The sequence below is a fragment of the Molothrus aeneus genome, chromosome 1 (assembly GCF_037042795.1).
Source record: "Molothrus aeneus isolate 106 chromosome 1, BPBGC_Maene_1.0, whole genome shotgun sequence".
Lineage (NCBI taxonomy): Eukaryota > Metazoa > Chordata > Aves > Passeriformes > Icteridae > Molothrus > Molothrus aeneus.
The window spans coordinates 48,760,602-48,785,918 of record NC_089646.1 but is presented as its reverse complement, the minus strand read 5'-3'; the positions used below and the strand labels follow the sequence as shown (position 1 = coordinate 48,785,918).

The 25,317-nt window shown below is 40.1% G+C and overlaps 1 protein-coding gene across 3 annotated transcripts in view; it reads left to right on the top strand.

Moving 5' to 3' along the window:
- STAC (SH3 and cysteine rich domain) overlaps window positions 1-25,317 on the top strand; it is a 72,553-nt gene that overhangs the window by 39,453 nt on the left and 7,783 nt on the right. For all 3 annotated transcript variants that reach the window (XM_066556704.1, XM_066556696.1, XM_066556711.1), the window contains 8 exons: window positions 4,578-4,678; window positions 6,837-6,918; window positions 8,367-8,482; window positions 12,762-12,843; window positions 16,978-17,042; window positions 17,951-18,039; window positions 21,657-21,708; window positions 21,834-21,971. In XM_066556704.1, the coding sequence (XP_066412801.1) occupies window positions 4,578-4,678; window positions 6,837-6,918; window positions 8,367-8,482; window positions 12,762-12,843; window positions 16,978-17,042; window positions 17,951-18,039; window positions 21,657-21,708; window positions 21,834-21,971 (725 nt within the window). The remainder of the gene's footprint in view (window positions 1-4,577; window positions 4,679-6,836; window positions 6,919-8,366; window positions 8,483-12,761; window positions 12,844-16,977; window positions 17,043-17,950; window positions 18,040-21,656; window positions 21,709-21,833; window positions 21,972-25,317) is intronic.

Genomic DNA, 25,317 nt, shown 5'->3' with positions numbered 1-25,317 from the left:
AGACCTACTCAGTATTCTGGCCTGAAATGTTCTCCTTTTTTCCAGTGAAAGAAGTTTCTTTTGTCAGTTTTGCGTTTTTTACTGTTTGAAAAAGGAATACCAGCCTCTACAGACTTGGGAGATAGTTGATACATTAATGAATAGGACACAAAGGACATTTATTCTAATGTCTGTGTGGTTTCTTTCTCTGTATGAATTTCATAACCACATAGACACTACTTCATTGACCAAAGAGGACACGTTAAGTGTTCATGAACACTATAAGTCAGCTAAACATGTCTAGTAATTTCCATTCTAAATCCCCACTTTTAGAATTTTAAATTTTTATAACTTAAACACCAGCATCTGGGCCAAAATAATACTGGTGCAACCTATGGCAGTTTTACCCTTTATTCCCCTAAATGAGAGCCATCTCATACAAGTTTTGGCAAGGGACAAAGACAGTGAGCCCGTAAGAAAACTCATGAGGCCGTTAATCACTTTGTATTTGGAATGAGGCTAACATGGGACTCAAGAGGTGATGCTTAAAGACACACACTGACTGAGGAAAGTAAAAAATAAATGTTGAATAGAACTGCCCATTCATCAAACACTGTCTGCTCTGTTTGGTGAATGAAGAAGTAGTGTGCCTTGAATAAAAATAGTGAAAATCACATCCCCAGACCGCAACCAAAAATCAACTGAGCAGAATTTTGTTCTGTCCTGCTCAGTATTTACCAACCAGCTTAAGTAACCTAAGTAAGGGTTTTTGCAGAAAAAGGTAGGAGAGATGATTACTTTTTGAAGGTAATAGCAAAGCTATCAAAGCTTTAGTTTATTCCCCCTTTGAGTGAAAACCAGAGAAAAAAGTAGTTAGGTTACTCCAAGTGGAGCTTAATTCTTAAGCCTTTAGATCCTATATTTCTGATCCACCACTGACTAAAATTATTCCAGGTGGGCTAAGATAAGCGGTGACTACTGTATGTGAGCATCAGTAACTTCCAGCTTTGCTTTAATGTTGGTATAGGGGAATATCTGCTGCTGGGAATAAACAGTAGGCTGCAATCAAACCATCAGCTATTTAGGGGGACAGGAATCAACCTAGACAGTGACGGTCAGGCTTGCAGATCATCAGTGTGTGTTCAGCACATGTCCCTGAGGAGACTGTGTTAGTGTCTGAGACTTCACTAATTGGAACACTGCACCTTCCAGACAGTGCTTTAACCAGCTCAAATGTGAACCCTTGCCTTACCCTTCCCCTGCCCTTATGCTTCAATCCACGGAAAGATTAACCCAGTGGGAGTAAGCACGCCACAGAGAGGCTTTCAACTTCAAACAAAGACTGGTACCCTCTGGCAACAAAGGAAAATTATCCTCAAATAGTCTCTATTGTGTTGTTGTAGCTATTGCTATTATTGTTACTATCTTTGTCACTGTATTTTTATTTTTTTACTTTTATGAGTCATTAATACCACTTATTTTCTAGTATTTAATTATGTTCAGACCAAATTCCTAACTTTCTTATGATTTCCAAGGGAATTTATTGGGAAATAATGTTTCAACACATTGCTATATCCTGTGCCACTACTTTAGGCATAATGAAATAACTCTCTTATACCAGTGCATGACTGTGGATCTGTCACTATACTCACTCAGCTTTACATAACATCCTTGCAAGATCCGTGTTCTGCCTGCTTTTTCACTATCTTAAACTACCAAATGTCTCCTAAAACCTGCCCCATTCAGGCATCTGCATGGTCAATAAGTGTGCATAAATAGGAGGCCAGAAATTGATACAATGAGTGAAACCCTGGTCTAATTTACACCTGTACTGAATGCAATCTCTTATCTGTGATGTGAGCTGTGATTGTGCCCCATTTCTTAATCTCAGAAACTTTTGGGTCAGGTACATTACCAGTATGTAGCTATTTGATTCCTGGCATGCACTAGTTTTGAAACAGCTTAGCCATAGTTCTCTGAGTGATTTAGCGTAATGGGGAAGAGAAACCGAAGAAAGAATTGTTCTGTGGGAAAAAAAAAGATGTTTCTTGTAGAAATGCCATTTTCAGAGCTTGAGATATGGTGGTTGAGCATAAATGATTCTTCTCCAAGCTCCGTAGTTATTCCTCAGTGGGAGGCAGGGAGACGCAGGGAAGTTTTTTCCAAGCTAGCCCCACTGTAAACCAAGTAGTTAGAACTGAAAATGGGTTGAAGATTGGAGCTTTTGATAGTTTTGATTTTGATTTACAAAGCCTTCTTGTAGACTCAAGTGGGTGACAGAAATACTTTTCCTCTCTTTGAGGCCACTACTTAGCTACTCAGATATAAAAATATGGCACTCAGCAATGGAAATACAGTGTTGTTCTTTTGTAATTGTCTTACTCATTTTCACATGACCACAGACTCCTGTTCTGAAAGAGTTGTGGTGATTTTTGAAAGCAACTCAGATGCTTCACATTCATTTTGCACATCATTTGGGCGCGCAATTGTTTTGACAGGTGTGTATCTTCTGTAATCACATGGTTATAACATGTAAGGACCAACATCCACCTTGTAAAGTTAACATTAAAATGGCTGGAAAAGCATAACATAGCCAGCAGGAAGGACTGTAAGATTATCTGCCTCTTCACAGCTAAATCTTAGGAGTAACTTGGTACAGAGCAGCACGAGTGGAGAATTAGACCCGGTGTAAGCACTGACATGTTGCATAGGCCAGCTGTGATGTCATTTTCCTTAGCTCATTCTGCCCTATAATTATAATGAAAAACTGTCAGGGAACTACTCTTTTCCCAGTGCCAGTTGTTGATCACCAGGAAGGGTGATTCAGCATTTCATCATCAGTAATAAAAGCACAAAGCCAAAGAAGTCAATATTGGTTTGGGCATGTGTAATTGAAAAGAAACTATAACTGAAAAAATCCTCACAGCACACTAATCCAAGTGCAACCATGCAGGAAAAAAGGAACAAATAAACAGGCATGTGTTCTTCTAAGAAATCCTGTGTTTGCTAGGAAAAAAGACCTCAGAAAAAGAGGATAGAAAGGATGTCTGCACACACTGAAAGGTGGCTAAAAGGGGCAACAAGTGGGGAGCAGGAACTGACTCCACTCCCTTGAAGTCCCTGGGGCACCCCCCACACTCAACCCCATTCACTCCCTATCACTCCAGCAGGCTCTATAGGAAGGTGGGAAGGATCTTGGTTCCCTGTCCTAAAGGAAGCACACAGGTGAAACATCTGAGCCTGGCTCACTGCAACAACCTCAGCCTGCCTTACCTGGCTTGCAAGTGGCCACTTCAGACACCTCTTCCTCTGAAAGTGGAACACAAGGCTTGGGTTTTGGCAACAACTTGATGAAACCTTCCCTGAAGTGCTTCTTTCTTGAGGTAGCACTTCACTGAATGAAACTGGCAGCATGTACATAACCAATGAGCTCAATGAGTACTTTCAGATTCAGGATCCTTCTGACTAATATTTATCATGTCTGACTAATGAAGGCTGGTTAAAATGTCAAGTATTTTTAGGGTTTTTTATTGCCTTGTTTCATACTGATTCTCACAGTAGATAAAATGAACAGATATGTTGTTTACTTGTTTCATTTACACAGTCCTGTAGGGGATAAAAGAGTTGCTGCAGCATCACTGCTTCTGCATAGTTTAGGAAGTGTTATGGTTGTATGAATAAAAGTGACTGTTCCTGCCTGGAAGCAAGCAGACTTGGGTCTGTCATTTAAGAGTAGGTCCTCACTGAAGCTAATGCAGAACTACATTTGGCCTAGTGGGAGAATTCTTCTTCTTTAAAGCAAAATTTCTGCTGTAGCTCCCCTACCTGTGACACGTAACTTTTCTACTGACAAGGGAGGAAAGTATAGTCAAACTTGTGGCACCCTCACTGCCTTACTCAGGGACATGTAAGGAGCCCTTCCTGCACCCTCTGAGCACTGGCCCAGGATGGTGAGAGCAGCAGTCCCTAGGAGCAATTGTCAGTATTGTTTTGAGCATGTGTAATTGAAAAGAAACTATAACTGAAAAAATCCTCACAGCACACTAATCCAGAGCAACCACGCAGGAAAAAGAAACCACACAAACAGGGATGTGTTTGCCTGTGGGTGGGAAATGGCAAAGGAGATGGGTTAACCCTCTCACATATGCCTGGAGCTAACTTCATCCACAAAACCTGGGCCTCCATTGATGGCCCAGCTCCCAAGAGCTGCTCCAGAGCTTGGGTGCTCCTTCAGTGGCTCCCTCAGCCATGCACAGCCACGCTAAGACCTTTCAAAATAACAAGGGGATTTTGCTTGGTGTTCATGACACAGAGGACACTGTTGGTCAGATTATCATATAGCAGAGCATAATCCAATATAAATCTAAAAGCAACAACACCCTGGAAAAGAACCTGGGGGACAAGTGCCTAAAATGGAGAGGCTGTAAAGAAAATAGGTGTACGAATGTGCATATTTAAAAGCAGGTAAGGTTAAGGCAAAGAATGTTGCCAGTATTTGCTCTACTGCAACTGACCCCATCAGCTCTTTCAGGTCACTTGTTTAAATGGATGGAAACTATTGATTTTGTCTAATTCAATCTTTGCTGTGCATTTCCCAGGGACAAACGCTAAGCACGGACTGCGCTGTAAGGCGTGCAAGATGAGCATCCACCACAAGTGCGCCGACAGTATCGGGCAGCAGCGGTGCATGGGCAAGCTGGTAAGTGAGCAGCCCAGGGCAGCTTGTGCTGAAGCTATTTTTGTGTCCCTGAACCCCAGGTGTGCATTTAGCTGCTGCATTAACAGAACCCACACCAGATCACTTTACTGAGGCGGGAAAAGCGAAGCCAGGTGGTGCCCTGCTGTCAATTTGGGCGATTGCTGCTGCACAAGGATGGAAACAAAACCAAGGCACAAATCCAGTCTGCTTTGTGGATGTGAAAATACAGTTACAGAATACAAATTTAGCTAGCTAACAAAATTAATTACCTTGATTTCAGCTGTGCATTCTGTAGTGTAAACCTCTCAAAGAATGCTATAAATTAATCATAGTATTTCAGTAGGGTTTAACAAATGAAAAATCCTCCAAATTATGTTTTATTGTTTTCTCCACAGTTAGGGCTTGAATAAAAAAACATAATTCACCTTAAAAAGAAAACCAAGGGATATTTCACAGTAAGACACAACAGAGTTTGAAGCAATCTCTCAGCAGAAGGGGCTGGGAAGAGCCTGCCCCCGTAAGGACACAGCACTTTAGTGCCTGGATTGCCTTCTAAGCAGCAAAATCTTGTGATTGGCAATGGCAGTACACTATGTCTGAGACAATTCTAACCCACCTTGTTGACTATTATGGGACTATGGTTCCTTCTGTTTACTTTTGGAAAAAGAACTTGGAATAATACCAATTGGAATATGAGAAGTGAATAATACATAGATTCATGTTTCAGATGTTCTCAGAATTGTTGTGACTTGAAGACACTTGAGACAACTGAGCTAAAACCAAAGAGTTTTACTGTGTTAAGTGATGGGAAAATGCAAGCACTGACTTCAAAAGTGCTACAAACCCCACCTTTCACTGGAAAGATCTTTTCTGTCCAAGAGGGCTCACTGAAAGCTACTGTTGTTTACATCCCCAAGTCAAGTCTTCATGTATCTAAACCATAATCATAGTTGTAGTATGAGGCATTCTGGTATAGGAAGTTGGTCTGTGAAGAGCTGAATGACAAGCCCTGGATAAGGCAAATATTGTCCCATGTTAATTCATTCATGCATGTCTTGATTTCAGCCTCAGCTCTTGTGGTTACTAGTTTACAAAAATAAAAAAAAAAGAGAGATCATATTTACGTCAGGAAGTTGTCAGCAAAGTCGCAGGAGTTTTGTGAGTTCGTGCTGATGCTCTGAATCTAGCTTGGGTGCAGACAAAGGCTGAAGAATCTGGAATTTATTCCTCTAAGACTCCAAGACTATCAGTCACCTCAGTCTTTTTCAGTCCTTTCTGCAGCTCATTACCTGAAGAACTAGTTGTCTATCAGGTTTTGATGTACACTGAACAGAGGATATGGAAAATATGCACATCTCTTCAAATCTTCCTCACTTCTCACTGTGACTAGAAGTTCTCACAGCCTGCAGACATTAGAAATTGGAGAGACAATTTGTGAAATTCCAATGTCTTGAAGGCATTAATTTTGAGTACTAAGAATTTGCCTGAATTGAGATATGTTTTTTAAAGCAGTGTAGGCACCATTATTTGCCATATTATGGTATTCTTTAATGATATAGCTTGAGTTTTTATGGTGAATTTTTCTACACATTGACACTATGGGAATATCTGATAACAGCTTAGAGAGCTTCTTGACCTTACAAGACAAAAGGAAAAAAAAAGCAGTGGAAGCTGCAGTCAGTCAGCAGAAAACCTTAGAAAAACCTGTAGGAAGGTTCTAAATTCTTTGGGTTTCACATATGTGTGTGTGGGAGCATGAGGATTTGGAGTTAGGGTGGGGAAGGATAGTCACATGTTTAACAAATACAATACAATGCAAATTCACATTATATAAGAAGACAGGGAGAGGGAAACTACCCAGAACTTCTAATGATTCAGCACTTCTGCCGCAATTAATTAGTTTTGCTTTTGTGAAAGACAAAAGAAAAAAGAGAGCTGAAAATGAGCTCCTCCTTCCACACAAATATAGAATTTTTTTTTCTAGGCAAAAAATCAAATAAACATCTGATCTCTAAACCTCGCAGTGACTGAACAACAGGAGGCAAATTTCCAGCCTCACCACAATGTTCCACCACTAACCAAAGAGCTGAGGCTATTTCTATTTCATCAGCCAAGGCAAGCAATGCACTTCACTCATTTTTGCTTTTTCTCCCTCCAGCCAAAGGGATTTCGACGGTACTACAGCTCACCACTACTCATTCACGAGCAGTTTGGCTGCATCAAAGAAGTGATGCCTATTGGTAGGTTTTGACTGCTTTTCCATTCAGTCTTCCCTTGGCAATGCTCTGCAGCAGCAGCGGCAGAATTCCAGCCATGGTCTTTACCCTCAGCAGCCGTCCAGCTCCTTTCGGTGACTGGATGCCCTTCTGCCACCTCAGGAAAGGACCACTTCAAAGATACAAAGCTGGAAGAGGAGAGGGTGTGTTCATTGTGTGTTTCACTCAAAACCTTGTGTGCATACGTCTTAGCAATTACCCTGCTTATCATAACAACTACTTGAGAGCAAGGTAGGAACTTAGGAGTGAAGAAACGCCAAAATATTGAGATGCGGGTCTGAGCTGGGAAAAAACAGGTAAAAGACAGGGAGATCAAAATAGCAGGGGGCATTCAAATCACTGGTCCAGCTTTTGAGGGATGCTGCAAGGTTCCTGTCCTCTTTCATCCATATTTCTTACTTTCCTCATATTTTTCCTTATTGATCATGTCTGCACATTGTCTGAGTACTTGAAAGACCACTTGCTCCTCACTGTAATACCAAATTTCTGAAAAGAAACATTTTGAAATTGGGAAGTTAAGTTTATTCTGGAAAATATTTTTCCCCACCAGTATTCTAACCAGGCAGACCTGAAAGTGCAAAAAAATCAAAGCCAAAACTAAGCAGTCCACTTAAAACTACTTGTCTGATGACATTTGCATTCTTACTGTCATCAGTTTAAAAAAAATAATTACAATGATTTCATCTAAGTTTCTCTTTCTCAAAAACACCCATCATTTTTATCAGAAGTAATAGAAACATTTCCAATAAACTCTGTCTAAAAAATGAGGTGTGCTTTCCTCCAATCAAAATCCAAAATCTGTTGCACTTTCTCATTACTTTGGCTAAAGTTTCCCTCTTTGTGCATAGCTCTACAAATGTACCATTTTCTATATGCCCACAGCCTTGTGTCACAAGGGAAGTTGAGGTCTAAGAATGAAGTATGTAGAAGAGAGTTTGAACTGGATTTGCTTGTTTCCCACAAAGACATCCATTTATCTTCCATGGGAGATTATTCTTGTGGCTAGCTATGAGGGAAAGCCACTGTTGAGAGCAATCTGAGAAGTCACTGGTAGGGACAAACATAGATTAGAATATCCTGGTAATCTGTCTTCTTTACCACCACATAGGTAGCACCAGTGATGATTAGGGAAGGAGAATGGCAGGTGAAGAGAGACAAGGCAATGGCCGAGAATGGAAGAGCCAGGATGAGAGGAGGATGATCTTTATGGGAGTAGAGAGGCTGCAGAAAATTGATAGCAATTCCATTAAGTTCAACACACTTTTTATCAGCATGGTCTCTCAAATTGTTTCTAAGCATACAGCTCAACCTCTTGGTAGAGGCATGTGTTGCTCCAAGTTAAGCAGGAACATGACCAGAAATATCCTCAAGGTATTGATTGACTGATGCATGTTTTGCTCCTTCTGTTGCAGCCTGTGGAAATAAGGTTGACCCTGTGTATGAAACTCTTCGCTTTGGGACTTCCTTAGCCCAGAAAACCAAAAAGGGAAGTTCTGGAAGTGGGTCTGACTCTCCCAACAGAAACTCCGTAAGTATCCCAGATCTTTCTTCCGTTTTCTTTCTGGAGGAGCAACAGATATTCATTCACATGAGATTGTGTCAGAGTTCACAAAACTTATATTTCAAACTGTAAAAAAACTCTAAAATCTTACTCTCAGCTTCATATAGGTACCAGAAAATTTGTTATTTTTGCAAATTGTATCTTTTAGATGACTCTTGAGAAAAAGAGAAAAATACTAATTAAATTAGTAAACTGTTTTTATCAGATTGGAAAAGGAAATATTAATCTTTTTATTTTGCATATCATATAGAAGTGTAACTGAGATATTGAACTGTCAGGCTGGAGCAGATGCATAGTGCCTGCTGTTGATGGTGGCCATTTGCCCTTCATACAAGTGATAACGATGAGTTGGAATCCTCAGAACCTAGATTTAAAAGTACATGATCCCAGTACAAGCCCAGAAAATTTAAGACACTGCTACTTCAACAAAGCAAGGGATTGGGACCTCCACCCCTTTCCAGTGCAGAATCGTGAGGGAGGCATTACAGACTGGGGCTTCTCTCTCCAAACCCCAAACACAGACAGGTGTGATAAGGCTGTTCTATCCAGACAGGGAGGCTTTAGCCTAATGTTTGTCATTCACTCCCTCCAATCATGAAAGTCACTGTCTTAAGGACTATGGCAGAAGAGGTAGAGAACAAGGGAAGTGATAGTTCTTGTGGCCATGCCTTTGCTTGTTCAACAGTAAAAATTGCCAATTTCTTCCTTATCCTAGTATTGGGATCCACGAGATCAGAAGATCCTTCATGGTATTGAAAGAACATTTCCTACTTTCTCAGTCTCTCATAAACAGGCACTTAGACCTATGTTTGAGGTTCTCTTCCATTCCAAAGAGATCCCCTCCATGCCACCCCTAGCTCCCTCAAAAAAATAATAACCATAAAAAGAAAATCACGCCTGAATCCACTGGAGGCTAAAACTGATTATCATCTCTAAAAATCACGCCCACATTATCTGACAACCTCTTCTACTCACACCTCATAGGACAAATCACTGGGCACAGAGACATGAGGAGAGTTGGTCTCCAGGTGTCAAAGCAAATATTTATATGCTTAATATCAAGTCATGCTAATATCTGTATGTGTTACAACATTTCCCTGGCATTTAAATGCATGCTCATTCATATGGCTCACCTGTAATCTCAGGTGGTATAGGTGGACTCTAAACAGGCACCAATTCATGTCAGATGGGAAAGAAGACAAACTCATTTAAGCAAGAACTAAGTGAAGTCTTCAAGGGATTTATTAGAGGACATGTCCTCTATCCACCCCCATTTGTGCCTTAAAAGGAATTTGCTAATTCCCTTTTTTTTTAAACCCAAAGTGACTCTACCTTCTGTCGCATTATTACATTTCTTTCTTTCAATTATTTAATTTCCTTTGAAACAAAATTTCTACAAATGTAATTATTGCTTTCTACATCAATAAAGTTTATGTTGAATTATAAATGAAAACTCGAGCATAGAAATCACTAATGCTGTGTCAGCTTACTCTAGGGAGCTGATCATAACTAGGTGGGATGTGGGCGTAGAATTGGGAACGCAAGTTCATTACAGGAATTTCTCCCGGGTATTGAAGCTGAGAGAGAACGTAACGTGTCAGCATACAGGAAATAGAGCACATTAGAGAATTGAATAAGCAGACCTGAGAAAACATAAATTTTGCCAGCACAAGCTTGTGGATCGAGACAAGGATAAAAAAACAGGGTAGACACAACCCTGAACAAAATTATGGAGCTGAGGACCTTTAAAACTGACGTGTGACCTGGGAGTAGGTACTGACCAGTGGCTGCAACAGGGATGTGGCACAGAGCCCTTAGAAGCACTTGTAGTTAATAACTCAGAGGGACTATGACCTTTCCCCAGTGATCCTCACTTCTGGGCTGCCCTGCTCCTCTCCAAGCAGAACTGGCAATGCAGCTGTGAGGCTGTGCTGAGTCCCAGCCCTGGGAGATGGAATGTGCTTCAAGGTTCTGCCACGTCACCAAACCAGGGACACCAGGGATGTGGGGACACCTGGGATACTACTTCACCTTGCAGGTGGTGTCCAAGCTGTCCAAGGCCTCGCTCTGGGTCAGCATAGCAGAGGTGCTCCTGCTGAAGGTGATGAAAAGCAAAGGTGACTGGCTTAGGAGCTGTATCTTGCCCCTACAGCCATGAAGCTTCCATACTGCATGCAGTTCATGTAGACAGCCTCTACTCTCTGCAGAGACAGCCACCTTCCTCTAAACTAGCCAAAGTATTTTTAACATGACTGAGCTGTGTGGACGTACTCATTGATTTTTCTGCCCGGATTCTGCATTTCCCATAAAAGAAAGTGGCCATATGCTCCAGATTTACTACCTACTGCTTGCTTCAAAACTGTGCTTCTGCAACCCACATTTATACAAAAAGGCACTTGAGGTGATGTAAATGTGAATCTGGTTCTTGTTAGTTTTTTGTGGATCGGGTCTTCTCAAAAGCAGCTTTGCACCTCTATCATTTCTATATGACCATTTGTCATGTAGTCATTCAGTGAAAAATCATTAAGGGTAAATGAGGTTGCCTCAGAAGGTTTTGGATGAAGTAAATACTAAAGAGACAGTCACTACACATCCCATATGCACTAGAACTTAACAAAATAATATTAATTACTAATCAGCAATAATGAAGCTAATCTGTGAAAACTGAAGAACATGTTGTAGCAATGAGCTGAAAAATAGCTGGGACTTAGTCCTTCAACAGTGCAAGTCTTTCTCTTCTCCACCCAGCAACCAGAATCCATAGATATGCTCTGCACTGGATCTGTGTAAACTTTGCTATTGCAATGCCTCCTCATCCTCAGGTGGCCTATTTGGGCAAGATTCAAGAAAACATGACCTGCTGCAAAAGGCTGAGTCTAAAAACAAGGAGCAACAGAGCCACAAAGTGCATATTCTTAAAACAGCAAGGAAAACAAGATAGCCACAAGATGCCTGTGGCACAAATCTGGTTTCAACCCCTTTGTTCATTGGTTTCTTTCGTGGAGAAATAGCTAGGAAAGTACTGGATAGGAGAAATAAAATTGTGAAAGCACTTTCTAAAAAAAGCTTTGCTGTCAACACTAGTAAAAGGGGAAAAAAACAACATGTAAAACCTATAAAACAAGTCAAATTCTGCTCTCTGAACAAAACCAGAAATGTTCCTGTGATACAGGCACAGGACTGCAAAGCAATAGAGCAAACTGTGTGTACAGTACAATTGTAGAGTGTCATACAATAACATTAAATCCTTCTTGTGTCTTAAAATCTGTGAGCTGGAAAAAAAATAAATCTTGGGAAAGATGATTTGGAATAAATTTACATTTATTCAGATTAGAGAAAGCCCCTGACTCAAATTCCGTTTTTGGGTTTTTTCTGGTTATCAAAGACATAGAGAGTTCAACGACCGAAGTTTTGTTAAGGTCAGACTTGCACAGAGTTGCTTGGAGTAGCTCCTAATTCCTGTTGGGCTATACAAGGAGAAGCTGACTACTCAACCAAGGAATCTGTATGCAGAGTATACTTCTGAGGCTTGAGATTATGTCATCCCACGTTTTCCTATGCCCTGGAACACTGGGTCCCTAATCATGACTGACATTAATATGGTACAGAAAAGAAATCATAGTAATTCTAAAAGCAACACTTAGGTTTCAATTTCCCTAACCATACTGGCCAGATGACTGTTTAAAAAGAAAGTGAGGGCAGATATCTAAAGACTGAGTTCATCCACTTCGTTGCACTCTAGCTCTTTCTTTTACAGCATTTTAACAAAATTAAAATGACCCTTACATTACAGTTATTTTACTGAATAATGTATTCAGAACTGGTATATTAAAATTCAGTAGTTTCAACTAATGTTCAGTCCCCTGGATGATAGCTATTTAGTATACCTGCAGAATCTGCAAATCCCTTCATGCCCTTTCTGTTTTGTTCAGAGAAGCACATTGCTCAACTTAATCCTTTGTTCCTTAACTTTCACTTTATTTTATACTGCAGAAATCTTTTGTGCTCCAGACTCCAAACTTGGTCTGGAATTTTTTTTCTGGGCTTCCCCTGCTCCCTGTGCAGTAGGTATGTGCTGTGCATCATCAGATCCAATTTTTCCTTCCATCCCGCTAAGCTGACTCTGCTCTGCTCTCTCACCACTCAAATACTGCGTTTCCCAAAGGTCCTTGCTGTGGTTTTATTTCACTTCATCAGGCCCTTTTTCTGATTTATCCTGTCTCATTTGCTGTTTCTGTCCCTGCAGACAGCTGACTTGGTAGAAGTTCCGGAGGAAGGCAATAGCTCTGCAGGCACCCTTGACTTAAGCAGAAAACGAAGCAACAGCGGTGAGTGCCCCCAGGCCAGGACAGCCCCTCCAGGTGAAAAGGCCCATGTACAGCCTGTTTCAGACCAGGGGTTATGGCATGCACAGGTTTTAGCAGTGTTCTGGTTTCCAAAGCAGGAGGTGAGTTGGGGCAAAAAATTTGGGGAATGCTTTTTGCCATTCAGATGAAATGGAAGCAACCACTTTCCTTAATGTGGTGTGTCCAAAAGTGCAACTGGACAAGGTTCAGGTCCATTCCCTATCTCCTATATTTACTTCATGATCATGACTGTAGACTTAACGTGCTTCGCTTCCACATTGGCAAAGTGGAACCAAAAAAATACTTTCTTTTCCATATGTTTGATTTTTCCACATGATTTTGTATATCATTACCTCTTTGGGACAAAAAACGAATCATAAGAGATCTTTGTGTCTGTAAAATACACAACACAGTGAATTTTGATTATGATTGCATCTTCTCAGTACAACTGTAGCATGTGCCCAGTAATATTAATGGCCCAATTCCTTTGTTTGATTTGCAGTACAAAAGTAATGATTTTTACAGCATTGGTTTGATGGGATTTGAAAACCATCATAGCATCAAGAGTTTAGTAATAAAATCTCAGCCACCATGAGTTGGTGTTTGTGACCATGTTCTTGAATTCAGTCATTACAGTAGAAGTCATACACAAAAGGAGTTGCTGCTCAGCACAAGTTCAGGCCCAAACCATCATGGCAACTTCTCTAATAGCACCTGAAATCTGCTTTGCTGAATCTCACAAGATGTACAGAACAAAAACAAGCCACACCAAGCATAACTTTTTTTCTTTGTGGTACCCCCAGTGCTCCTTACATACTGCTACCAATTCATGAAGGTGAAAGGCCAGCTTTAGCTGTCTGTTCCTATATTATGCCACCTCCTTATTCCTTTCCTCCCCTCTTGGTCCTAGCACCTCTCCTCACGGTATTCTGTCATTTCCTTCCTCTTATTTTGTGAATACCTCATCCATATTACCTGATTTCTCCTGAAAATTTTATTAGGTTTTCTGTCCTGCAAGTGCAAGTTGACCTGACCTGGTTAAAGATAGAGAATTCAGTCTGCACCACATTGTTTAATCCTGGCCACTTGAGATTGAATTGACCCTGTTTGAATGTTCAGATAACTTTTTATTTCTTTGCAAGTCAATAGTTTCATTTCTGAAACCCAAAGAAACATTTTTTTTCTGAAATCTGTATTCACTGAATGCACAGAAAGGCATTCAAGGAACTTACTTAAAGAGATTAGTTTAAAAACTCAGCATGTGTCAAACCTCCAAATAACTTCCTCGGCACATTAACGATTCCTTTGATCAGCACTGGCTTTTTTACAATCCATCCTTTAGGGGCTCAGAGTATAAATTATGCATCAGTCACTCCAAAAATTTCTTCCTGGTAGATTTTTAATAAACTGCCTGCACTGTTTGCACAAGCTATGGAAATGGTAAAATCTTTTTCAGAATGTAAAAATCCCTGTTTTTTCCTTTCCTTTCTTTTTCTTTTTTTTTTTTTTTTTTTTGGTCTACTGCTGCTAGGGCAAGCAAGTAGGAAAATAGATGGATTTCTGTTGTGTGGAGATATGAACAACATACCTCTATGGCTTTCAGATTCAAGTGCCTCCTATTAACATCCAGACACCACAAACTAAACATAGATTAAAAATATAAGTACATTCAAAATGTTTCTACAAAGTGACTCATGACTCCTTTTTCCTCAGTTGTCTACTGCCTCTTTATCAGGAAGTTCCACATTAATGCTTCAATGACTCAGGTCCATTCCAGTTAAGTTAAGGGAAGTGGCAGAAAAGACAGCCTCCAGAAGGGTAAAAGGACCCAGTACATGCATGGCCATGTAATTTTCCCTGTAGAACTCCTATGACAACAACTTCAAGGGGAGATTCTTTCATTCAGGCCCTGGCATAAATTCCATGAAGCAAGGCTTCCCAGTTTACAACTGTGAGATGGCATACTTAATTTCCAGCCCTTTAGCCTCCTCTAAGCCAATTAGACTCTTTCATGCTGTGACCTACTATCTGTCCCAAAAGCCGAAATGTACTTTAGGTGACATCTGTGAGCCTGTTATCAACAGTGATTTGAGCACTTTCCCCTTGAATCAAATATGGGATATCCTCCCTGCAAGCCCAGTTTTCAAGAGTGCTTCTCAGCCAACACAAGGACACATTTCAGCCACCTCCCCATGTGCTGGGTCAGCTCCACAGTTCACAAGGCTGTACATTAGTAACTTGCTTTATTTTCTGTCACTAAACAGGAATTACTCCAGACAGGATGCTGAAATACTTTTACTTTGTCCAGTGAATGACTTTTTGCAAGTCCAAAAGGCTCCTGATTACCCAACTCAGTTCTCACCAGAACATCTTCAATTTGCCTCCTAACTCCTGTTCCTCTGAACATAAAAAGCAAAGCATTGTGATTTGAGTAGGACTTAAACCCTGCCAATCTGTAATAGCAGCACTTTAAACCCCTTCATACAGATGCCAGACATGTATGTACCCCTATATTAATGATGCAGTAAATTAGGTTTATTTCTAAGGTTTTCCTTCTCATACCTGTGATAGTCTGCAGGGTCAGAGTCCCTTTGCAGCAGGACTTGGTGAGGAGCATATTGAGGCCTCAGGTCCACTGCGGTCAGGACAGCCAGACATAACTTGTGTTGACATTTTCACCTTAAGTGTGGCAGGTATCAGCTCACATACTCCCTTCACATTCACAGATTGAACTTTATGACTACAACATTGCCTTACATTTTGTCAGAGAAGATGTATGTGCTCATGAATGCCTGTCACTTTGTACCAAATCTTTCTCGTGCATGTTGTGGCTGCCGTTTCGCTTGTCTTTTATCTGTTACAAGAACACTGTCATGTTTTTCAATATCCAAGTACAACTCTCTACTATCAAAGAACCTTACTATTTCCCTCATAAAGCTTCTCCACAGACTCTGTTAGGTTGTCAACTACCATGTAGACTAGTCCAAGAAATATGTGTAAATGAAGTAAAGGACAAGCAAGTGAAAAAACAGGAGAAAAATTCAGAGGATTGGTGTTCTCTGGCCCTTTTTTCCCCTGAATGCATGTAACTGTATGCCAGAGAAACAAAAAGAAAGTGCCCCCAAGTCACCTGATACTACCACTTTCGAGATTGCCAAATTGTTAGAGGCTATAAAGTCCAGCTTCTGCTCAAAACACTTACAGAAATAAATGGTAGCAGAAGACATTGATGGTTCTAACTGCTCAAAGATTACAGCTATTAAAAAAATCATATTCAGACTTTATCGAGAAGCAAGAAACACTGGGCCATTCTTAAAATGTGAAGGGGAAATTCAGTCAAAAGGATAAAGCTACTGTGTTTTTTCTAGGGAGATAACTGAGGACAAGTACCAGTCAGCTCATGAATTAATTGCAATAGAGGGTAACTGATTACTTATCAACTATGTTAGGTGCTGTGACTGTTGTCTTATTCTATGAGTTTCTGATTTAGTAACTAAAAAGCAAATTTTTACATCTACAGGCCTGTAGTTTACCTACCCTGAGTTTACCTACCCTGATTTGAAAACAATTCTGTTACCTCCTGTAAATTCAGAGAGAGAAGTAGTGTATCCAGTGTACTCCATGGACTAGTGGAGAGAGGGACCAAAGAAGGCTATCAAACGCTTGGTGTTAGAGGTCAAAGAGGGGAAGGAAGAGGTTTTGCATACAAACTTTCCCAATATTGCTCATATATGATCATCAGCTTTAGCAGGTGATTTAAAATGGAAATACTGCTTATCCTAGACACAACAATCCAGTACTGAATGTGAGAAAAAGCCTGCTGGGCTTTAAATAGTAATGCACTTACAGTACCTAGGTTCTATTCGTAGTGCTGTACTTGTGTGTATTCATCTGATCAAAATGGTTCATTTGTTGCACTTGTAAATTCTGGAGGACAGAGATTGTGTCATGTGCCAATGGCATGGTTTTGTTGGGAGTGTAGAAGGGCTCAGAGGAGACCACAAGGACTCAAAGAAAATAAGGGAGAAAGGGAAGAGATTAACAATTCCAGGTGATCCTGTTTAGGTGAAGAGTCTTAAACTACTCCTAAAATGTCATATGTTTTCTTTATTTCAGTGTTTACATACTCTGAAAATGGCACAGAACACTTTGGAGAAGAACCAAAAAGTATACATTCCCCGGTATGAGCATAAATTTTGTCATGATGCAATGGTAGTGGGAAGTCATGTAAAACTCTTGTATTTATGGCTGTCTGAGGATCTTGACTAGGTCTGATGGGTCACTGATATCTGACAGTCATGTTCTTACACCATTTCTGGGCTGCTGGCCACAGCTGGAAGCAATACATGTTACTGGATGCCTTTTTGGTTTATCCTTTGTCATCATCTTATGTTTTTCTGCTTATTGCAAATTGATTTGGGAATGCAAAAGATCCAGTGTGCAGGCCATGTAATTACAATAGAACTCCCATCATGTAAAAATCACAGATTTGATTTTGAAAATTATTTAGTATTTGCCTTAGCTGCTTTTTTTTTTTTCCCCAGATTAACTGTGGAAAAAGTGAGAAGAGAGAGTAGCCAGTCTTCTCTGTTGAAAACCAAACACAAAAAGATTTCAAATATTAAAATCACTTCTAAAAAGTGATTTCCCTACTCTGAATTTGGGCCTGTACACTGTACAATTCTAGCTCCATCCAGGAGAACTGTAGAACTAGACACCTTACATAATGCCAAGAGTACACTACTGGGCTCATAAGAGCTACCATATGTACTACTGAGACAAAAAAGGCACACTCATTTTTGAGATCTTGTCCCAAAGAGCAGCCAGTGCAAATTTCTGCTTGTGTTCTTTGGAAGCCTGGAATTTGATCTTCGAGTTCAAATAATCTTCTTTCTAAATTAAGGTAGTTACTGCCTTAATGGCTTGCAATGTACCTGGGCCATAGTCCCTCAAGCTGTGAGAGCAGAGAGATGATTCTGGATAATTTATTGTAAGATCAGGTTCTGGTTCCTCTGTCTGTAACAAAATGAACCAAATTCCTTTACAGAGCACATATTTAAATTTTCTCTTTCTCTTTTTTTTTTTTAAGGGACCATTTTATAAAAGCACGTTACAAATGAACACCTATGTTGCCTTGTACAAATTTGTACCACAAGAAAATGAAGACTTGGAGATGAGGTAAACTCCAAAATATTAGTTGATTTGACACATTTGCACTAATGGTCATATATGACTTTGGGGAAGGGAGGGTTTCTTCTGACATTTTTAAGACACATTTTTATCGATGTAGCCATCAAGATACAAAGATGTTCTTACAGTTAAAAAGAGCAGATGACCAATTCTTTTGGCAAGGATACAATAGATTAAAAGTTTCAAAAACCTTTATATCACTTTAGGAGCAAGATGGCTTTCAGCTATAAAATGTTCTCAGCTGCTTTGTTTTTCAATCAGAAGTTTTCAGCTAGGAATTCACCACTTCTCATGTTAATGCAAAAAATTTTACCAGTCCTCTTTGATCCTCCCTCTTATTCAGTTGTGTCTGAAAAAAGAGAATGGTGTCCAGCTGCTGGATGGCAGTGTTTTCAGTGAGAATTTTGCAAAATAACCTTGTTAATTGCTATTTTTAGGACTTACTTCCTCAGTTCTGCATCAGTTGCTTGCATTAAAAGGTCTAATCCAAGCCCAGTGAAGTAAAAGGACAGCTTTTCTTTCACTGAAATTATTTTGTTCTTGCTGCTCACATTTTGCATGGTCTTGCTGGAGTTCTTACTTTGAAACATGTCACCTGTCTTCAAGGCATCCCTATATCAAAATAATCATGCATGTGCCACAGAATTTAGGGAATTGATAGAGAAATGTCCCTCTCCTCATCATCTCCAACAGTGAAAGCCTTTTTCCTGTTCCCAGCTGTGCCTTCTCATTGCTCTGGAACTAAAGGGGGGGATGTAACACAGAAATTACAAGTTTTCCTATCATTCTGCTTTAATGGCATTTCCTGATCATTATTTTAGGAATGTCTCTTCAGGAAATAACCACATTACATGGCAACCTTTAGTGCAACTTGCCAGCTATTCTGCTTGAAAGGTTCCACTTTGCATCCTGCTCTTTAGGAGTGTATTCCATCTTGTGTATTTCTTCCATGACGTAGAACATCTCTCAGACAAGCCTGCACTGGACTACCATCCTCATCCAGACACAGAAATCCAGAAAACACATCAACCTTCAAAATCCTCCCGTTCCACATTTTAGGAGAAAAAGCAGCGTGTGGTCTGAAACATTCTCTTTCAGGGAACACCAGGCTCTTTCCAGGGATACCAGCTAGGATTTAGACTAGTGATTGTCAACCACAGCAGTGCTGTCTGTCCCTTGGTCAGAAATTCAGTAATATATGTGTTAACATTGTTCCATAAGGGATGCCAAATAGCTGGTAATGTTGTTTTGTTACTGCAGAGCCAGGCAGGATCCAACTCTGCCGCATGAATTCCCATTTAGCTGGAGGTGGGTTCAGTAGAGCAATGTTGTCAAGCAGTGTCCTGGGAATCCAAGTTGGGAACCAGCCAGGCACTGATCAGCTCCTTCATACCAAAGGCAAGTAGCTGGGGAAGGAAGAGTTAGGGCAGATTTCTGGAGTTCCCAGCTGCAGTGAAGATGTGTAGCCCTGATTTCAGCTGAAATTGGAATTTACCACAGCCTGAATTTCTTCCCTAACAGCAGGAGCGGTCAGTTGGATTTTCCAGTGCTCTGGCATAATTAAAGTAGGACATTGGAGTAATACACTTGTTCTAAGAGATGGCCTTACATTACCAGAGAGAATCCTAAAGACAAGCAACACCATGTTTCAGACACTGCAGAGAATAGAATAGAATAGAATAGGATAGGATAGAATAGAATAGAATAGAATAGAATAGAATAGAATAGAATAGAATAGAATAGAATAGAATAGAATAGAATAGAATAGAATAGAATAGAATAGTTGGAAGGGACCTACAGGAGTCCCTGTAGGGACTTGCCACCTTGTCACCTCCTGAAACCTAGATCACTGAGGTAGAGCAGACAACTTTTCCAAAGCTGTGATTTACAGAAGAAAAATATGAGACCTGAATGATTTCAACTAGTAGTAAGAACCAAGTGGGTTACCCCCTATCAGAGATTAGCAGCCTAAATCTAGGGTGCAAGAATATCAGGTCCAGATGGGATTTCTATTTTGAGTCCTTTTTGGAGACTAAAGACATTTATATTAGCTCTCTTCTAGGAAAAAGAAAATCAACAAAATCAACAGGCCTTCAACCTAAAATTCTCTGTGCTCAGGCAAGTGACAGGGAGAGACTTTACGTTCAGTTGCCATCTTTCTCTGACAGCCAAATAAATTTATATTTTCTGGATTATTTTCTAACAACAAGGCTGAAGAATATGGGTTGGACAAGGCTCTCTAAATCCTTCTTGTTGAAAGTGTTTTTCCTTTAAGTGTAACGGCTCCAGTGGTGTTGGCCCCAGTCTGTTCACTTTGAAGTTGCAGGCTCCCTTAAAACCTATTTGAGTGTTTTGTATTAAATATTAACTGTAGTAAAGGATTCATATATTCTTTCCCATTGAAAAAAAAATCTTTTTCTACTGGGATACCAAATTGTCCATTTTCTCTAGCTTCCTTCCTCACCTCAGTAACATTTAATTATTCCAAACATCTTGAATCATGTCCTTGAGGAGGGCTTGAACAAAATCCTGTTTCAGATTGCACAGTTAGAAGACTAAATGCCTATTTCTCCAGTTTTCAGCAGCAATGATAACCACTTGGAAAGGGTACCAAGGATGCCCACCACTGACCACACCTCCAGTTGCATACTGGACAGATCCACATTTTCTAAGCATGCTCTGAAAGACCCTGTTAAATTGAACCTGTTATCCATCATAACAGATGCTCCAGATGTGTTTACAGGCTCTTGTGCTGGTATCTCAACAATACAATGAAACTAACAGGGAACGTTGAATAATTAGGGGTCAACAATTAATTTTATTAAGATCAAGAAATGTCCCTTATCCAGCAAACAGAGCTTTCTGGAGTTAATCCCTTTGGAAATGGTCTCCTACTTAGTTTCTACAACATACCACTATTATAAGTATATAGGAATGTTGATGAAGTGCCACCAGTGGGGGGGAAAAGGTCAAATAACTGTTCAACTACCTGCACAAAATCAGCTTAGCAAATTTTGCTATTAGTGTTTCCAGCCAAATTATTCTCCTAGCTCTGCTTTGGAACTAGTCAGCTGGATGCTGATACTTAGCAATTACAACTCAGCACCACACATTAGAAAGGTAAATATGTCCCATTCAAATCAAAAAGACATTCTTGGGCAGAATTATATCCCTGCTGACTAATTGCCTTTGTCAGTAAAATAGAAGTATTTTCCTGTTGCCTTCCTTCTGCAATCACAGCTTGAAAACACAGATGATGAAGTAGTGTGTCCCAACAGTGTGAAATGTCTTAAAATAAAGCAATAATGTGTTTAATAAAGAGGGACTGTATTTTAAACAGTTCCTTAAAAAATAGGAAGCAAAACTTCCAGTTCATAGATGTTGTCTCAAAATAAAGATCTAGCCCCAAGATACAGAGACTGCCTTTCTACATTAACATGTGTGACTGAAGAAAACCTTGCCAACTAATTGGCCCTACCTTCAATGAACACTCAAACAAAATAACCATGTGAGGACCACCTTCCTATTAGAAGGGAATTGTGAAAGCTGATTCAACATGACAATTATGTAAGTCATCTTACATCCTATCCCTCTTCTAATCACAGGCCAGGAGATATGATCACCCTTCTGGAAGACTCTAATGAAGACTGGTGGAAGGTATGTGATAATCACTTTATGTCTGTTTTCTTTCCAAAAGGAAAAATATATTGTTTTCAATAGTGAAATTGTATTAAAGCTTCTACTGTTAACAATCTTCTTCTATCAATATGTTTCCTTCATAGGGGAGAATTGATGACAGAACTGGATATTTTCCTGCTAACTTTGTTCAGAGAGTGCAACAAAATGAGAAGATTTACAGGTGTATCAGAACATTCATTGGCTGCAAGGAACAGGGACAGATAACTCTGAAAGAGAACCAGGTAAGATCCTCTGTGCTGGACGCTCACTGGACTCACTAGAGCATCCAGCAGTCTTACCAATGACTGAAGGGAAGATTATGCAACATGAGGATGGCAGATTTTTTTACTGCAATTTTAGAAGGTTTATTATTTGAATGGTAACAGTGTCTAGTAGGCAGTTAAGCACAGTGTTTGCCTTGTGCAAACACATACTTGATGCCCAACATAGCCTGAATTTTCAGTTTCACAGACATTCATAGTGTTACTTTATATATTTCTCATTCTCTGACTGACTTCAGAGAGATGAACACAGAGTCTTAGCAGTAGACCTTGTGTGCCAGAAAAATGATCTGGTTTTCTCCCCACTATTAGAGCTAATCTAATAAAGGATAGTACCTCCCTCTCCAGATCCTGATTTACCTAAAGATCTAAACACAGCCCATTGTGTTTGCTTCAACAGGAAGAGAGTTAAGACAGCATGACACAAAGCTGTAAATCCTAAATGTGACATTTGTTCTCCAGTTGCAAGGTATATTTAATCCTTTTTTTTGTGTGTGTCACCACTTAAATACCCTTTCTACAGGCTGTAATTTATTTTAAGTTTTAAGTGCTCCTGTGAGCTTAAGTACTACATACAGTGAGGACTTGCAGGGTCCATTCACCCTAGTGTATTTTCAGCAGCTCCTTCTATTTTGTGTCCTTCAGATGGGTTCACTAGGCACAAGCCATGACCCAAAACCTGCATTAAGGGACAGGTTTGTGGCATATGCTCATCTAATTAGGATGATAACATACTAAGGGTACACACAGCTTGAGTTCTCTGAAATCTGGATGCAATAGAAAGGTAGATTTTCTCACTGCACCTTGCAAAGCCCTTGGCAACTGTGTCACATCACCAGAAATGTTTTGCCTTATAACCTGAACAGCCACTGATTTTAATAAAGCAGAGAAGAAGTCAGAACCAGTGTGGACTTGAGGGCTGTAGATTTTTCCATACAGAACTTCTTTAATGCTTCACTGCACTGGTGAATAAGATTAACTTACAGCTTGGCTACTGCTGATTTGTGGGCATAGCAAAACATAAAAGTGCTAACAATCCTTGGGTGCACACAGCTTTTTAAGGAAGGCACAGAAATACAGTGACCAGAATATATTTTAGCTGCCCCTGCACACATAGTACATTTGGCAGCTCTGCAGTTTCTAGAAAGAAAATTCTTACATTCTTTTTACCCAACATCTCTTTTAATTTTTTTCTGTCTGTGCACATAGAAAAAAATAAATATTACCAGAGCAGAACAAGAGCTTTTGGAGGCTTTATGTTCTAAAATAAGCAATACACAAGGGCAAAGGTAGGAAATGGTAGTGTCGGAACATGGCATGCCAGCATGAGGGAATGGTCAAGATCTGTGTCACTTCTCATTAGTGGGTGTACCAGATCATCTCTGTCAGCGTGGCTGCTGCTGCAAGCAGTGAGAGCCCAGTTGCTTGCCTCAGTTCTCACAAAACCTCAGTTTCCAAGTGGGCAGCTCTAGCAGCTTCATCTAAACACAAGGACCATCCTATTGTCCCTTTTTCATAATACCATCACAAAGGGAGCTCGGAGTCAGGGTGCCTCATCCTCTCTGGCAAGGCAGGAGATAAAGAAAGCCATGAATAAATCCTGTACCCCTACTACCTCCTTTCCTTAAAAAACTTTTTCAGCTCTATCTCAAGCCCACACAAATGCTGAGGCTGAATATGAATGCTGTCTGCTGCTTGCTCCATGTGGGAGAGGTTTCAGAGGAAGAAATAAATAAATATTTGTTGTGAAAGAGGGGCAGAGATCAGACTGCACAAACACACAAATGCAGAGACATGAGAGGAAAGGAGCATAGCAAACAGATCCTGCTCCTCTCTCACACAAATTGTGCAAAAGGAGGACATTAAAGTAGCTTGAAGGTCATTTTGAGTAATTTCCAAGTGGGACAGCCCCAGTGAGGCCATGGACCTTTATCTGCTTCCTGCTTCCCTCCATACTGGGCACAATTTTTTATACTTTTTTATAAAAAACAACTCTGCCTTCACTGTGGAAAAACTATTATTATAAAAAGAAAATTGTTATTGAGAATTTTTTACTTTAAAAATGTATTTTATATTTCCAAAGTCAAATTTCCTTTCTTCTTTCTTCAGCCATTTCTCTTATTTACTGGCCTTTATTTCTCCACTGTTTTACACATGAAGCAGAGAGAGAGGTGCAATAGGGGAAGGCATGGCAAAACCAAAGTTATCTGAATGGGACTTCTGGGAAAACTTAGGCACAATTTTTTTTGTTTGTCTTTTGGTCTGTTGGGAATTTCTGTGGAATGTCATCAGCCATGTTACCTGTCTCCAGGCACAGTGTTCAGACTGCTGTGAATGCAATACATGTACTATGTGCAAAGCACTGACTTCTTCCAGATTAGCAAGCAGGGGAGATTATTCATCACTACTTATTCCTGTCAAGTCTCACTTTAGCTAGAAAAACTCATTAACTGGTCTAATAAATCCCTGTGACTATAGGATGGCAAAGTTACTTCACTGAGTCACTTTCCATGTGGTCTAAAAAGAGCACAGAACCATTCTGACAATGAAAGCAAGGATGATACACTAACAGAAAAACTGATCCTGTGAGAATAATATATTTTCTTTATATTGCTTGATACCTCCCATGGTTTATTCTTCAGGTCTCTGTCCTCTCATGTCGTATATGAATTTTTCTGGGTAAAGGGTCTACTCTTGTAAGGCAAAAGGCAATAAATTCATATCAACAAAGCTACATGGCTACCCTAGGAAAAGCCATTTTAAGATACAAGCAGAAATACTTTCAAAGTTTGAGGCACAGTGAGTGATACTTTTTCTGGAATTATCATGGCATCATTTCATGCCATGGAAATAACATTTGGAGTTTCAGCATCATACACCCTTTCTGGCAAAGCCAATATTCAGGGAGAGGGCTGAAGAATAACCACAGCTTGTTCACCTATCTTGAGCAATACGGACAAGCTAATCTTCACAAAGGATCCCTTGAAAATTTCACTACCCAATACGAAACCCAGGCTGGAGGATAAAAAGTGTACTGCTTCAGAGATGCCAGCATCTTGGAATTTAAGGTTCACTGGCAGATTTTTGAGTTTAAAACCAGTTCAGAAAGTGACTGGGCACCACCAGGCTCAATCAGGGTGGATGTAGGATGTAGGCAGGCACAGCCCCTGACATCAAGTAAATCAAGATTATCAATAAGGAAACCAAACCTGACCAATTTCGGTGGCTTTCCTCACTTTCAAGCTGTTCTCACAAACAATATGAACTGCATAATTTCCAACTCTGATTGTATCATCACTTGTATATA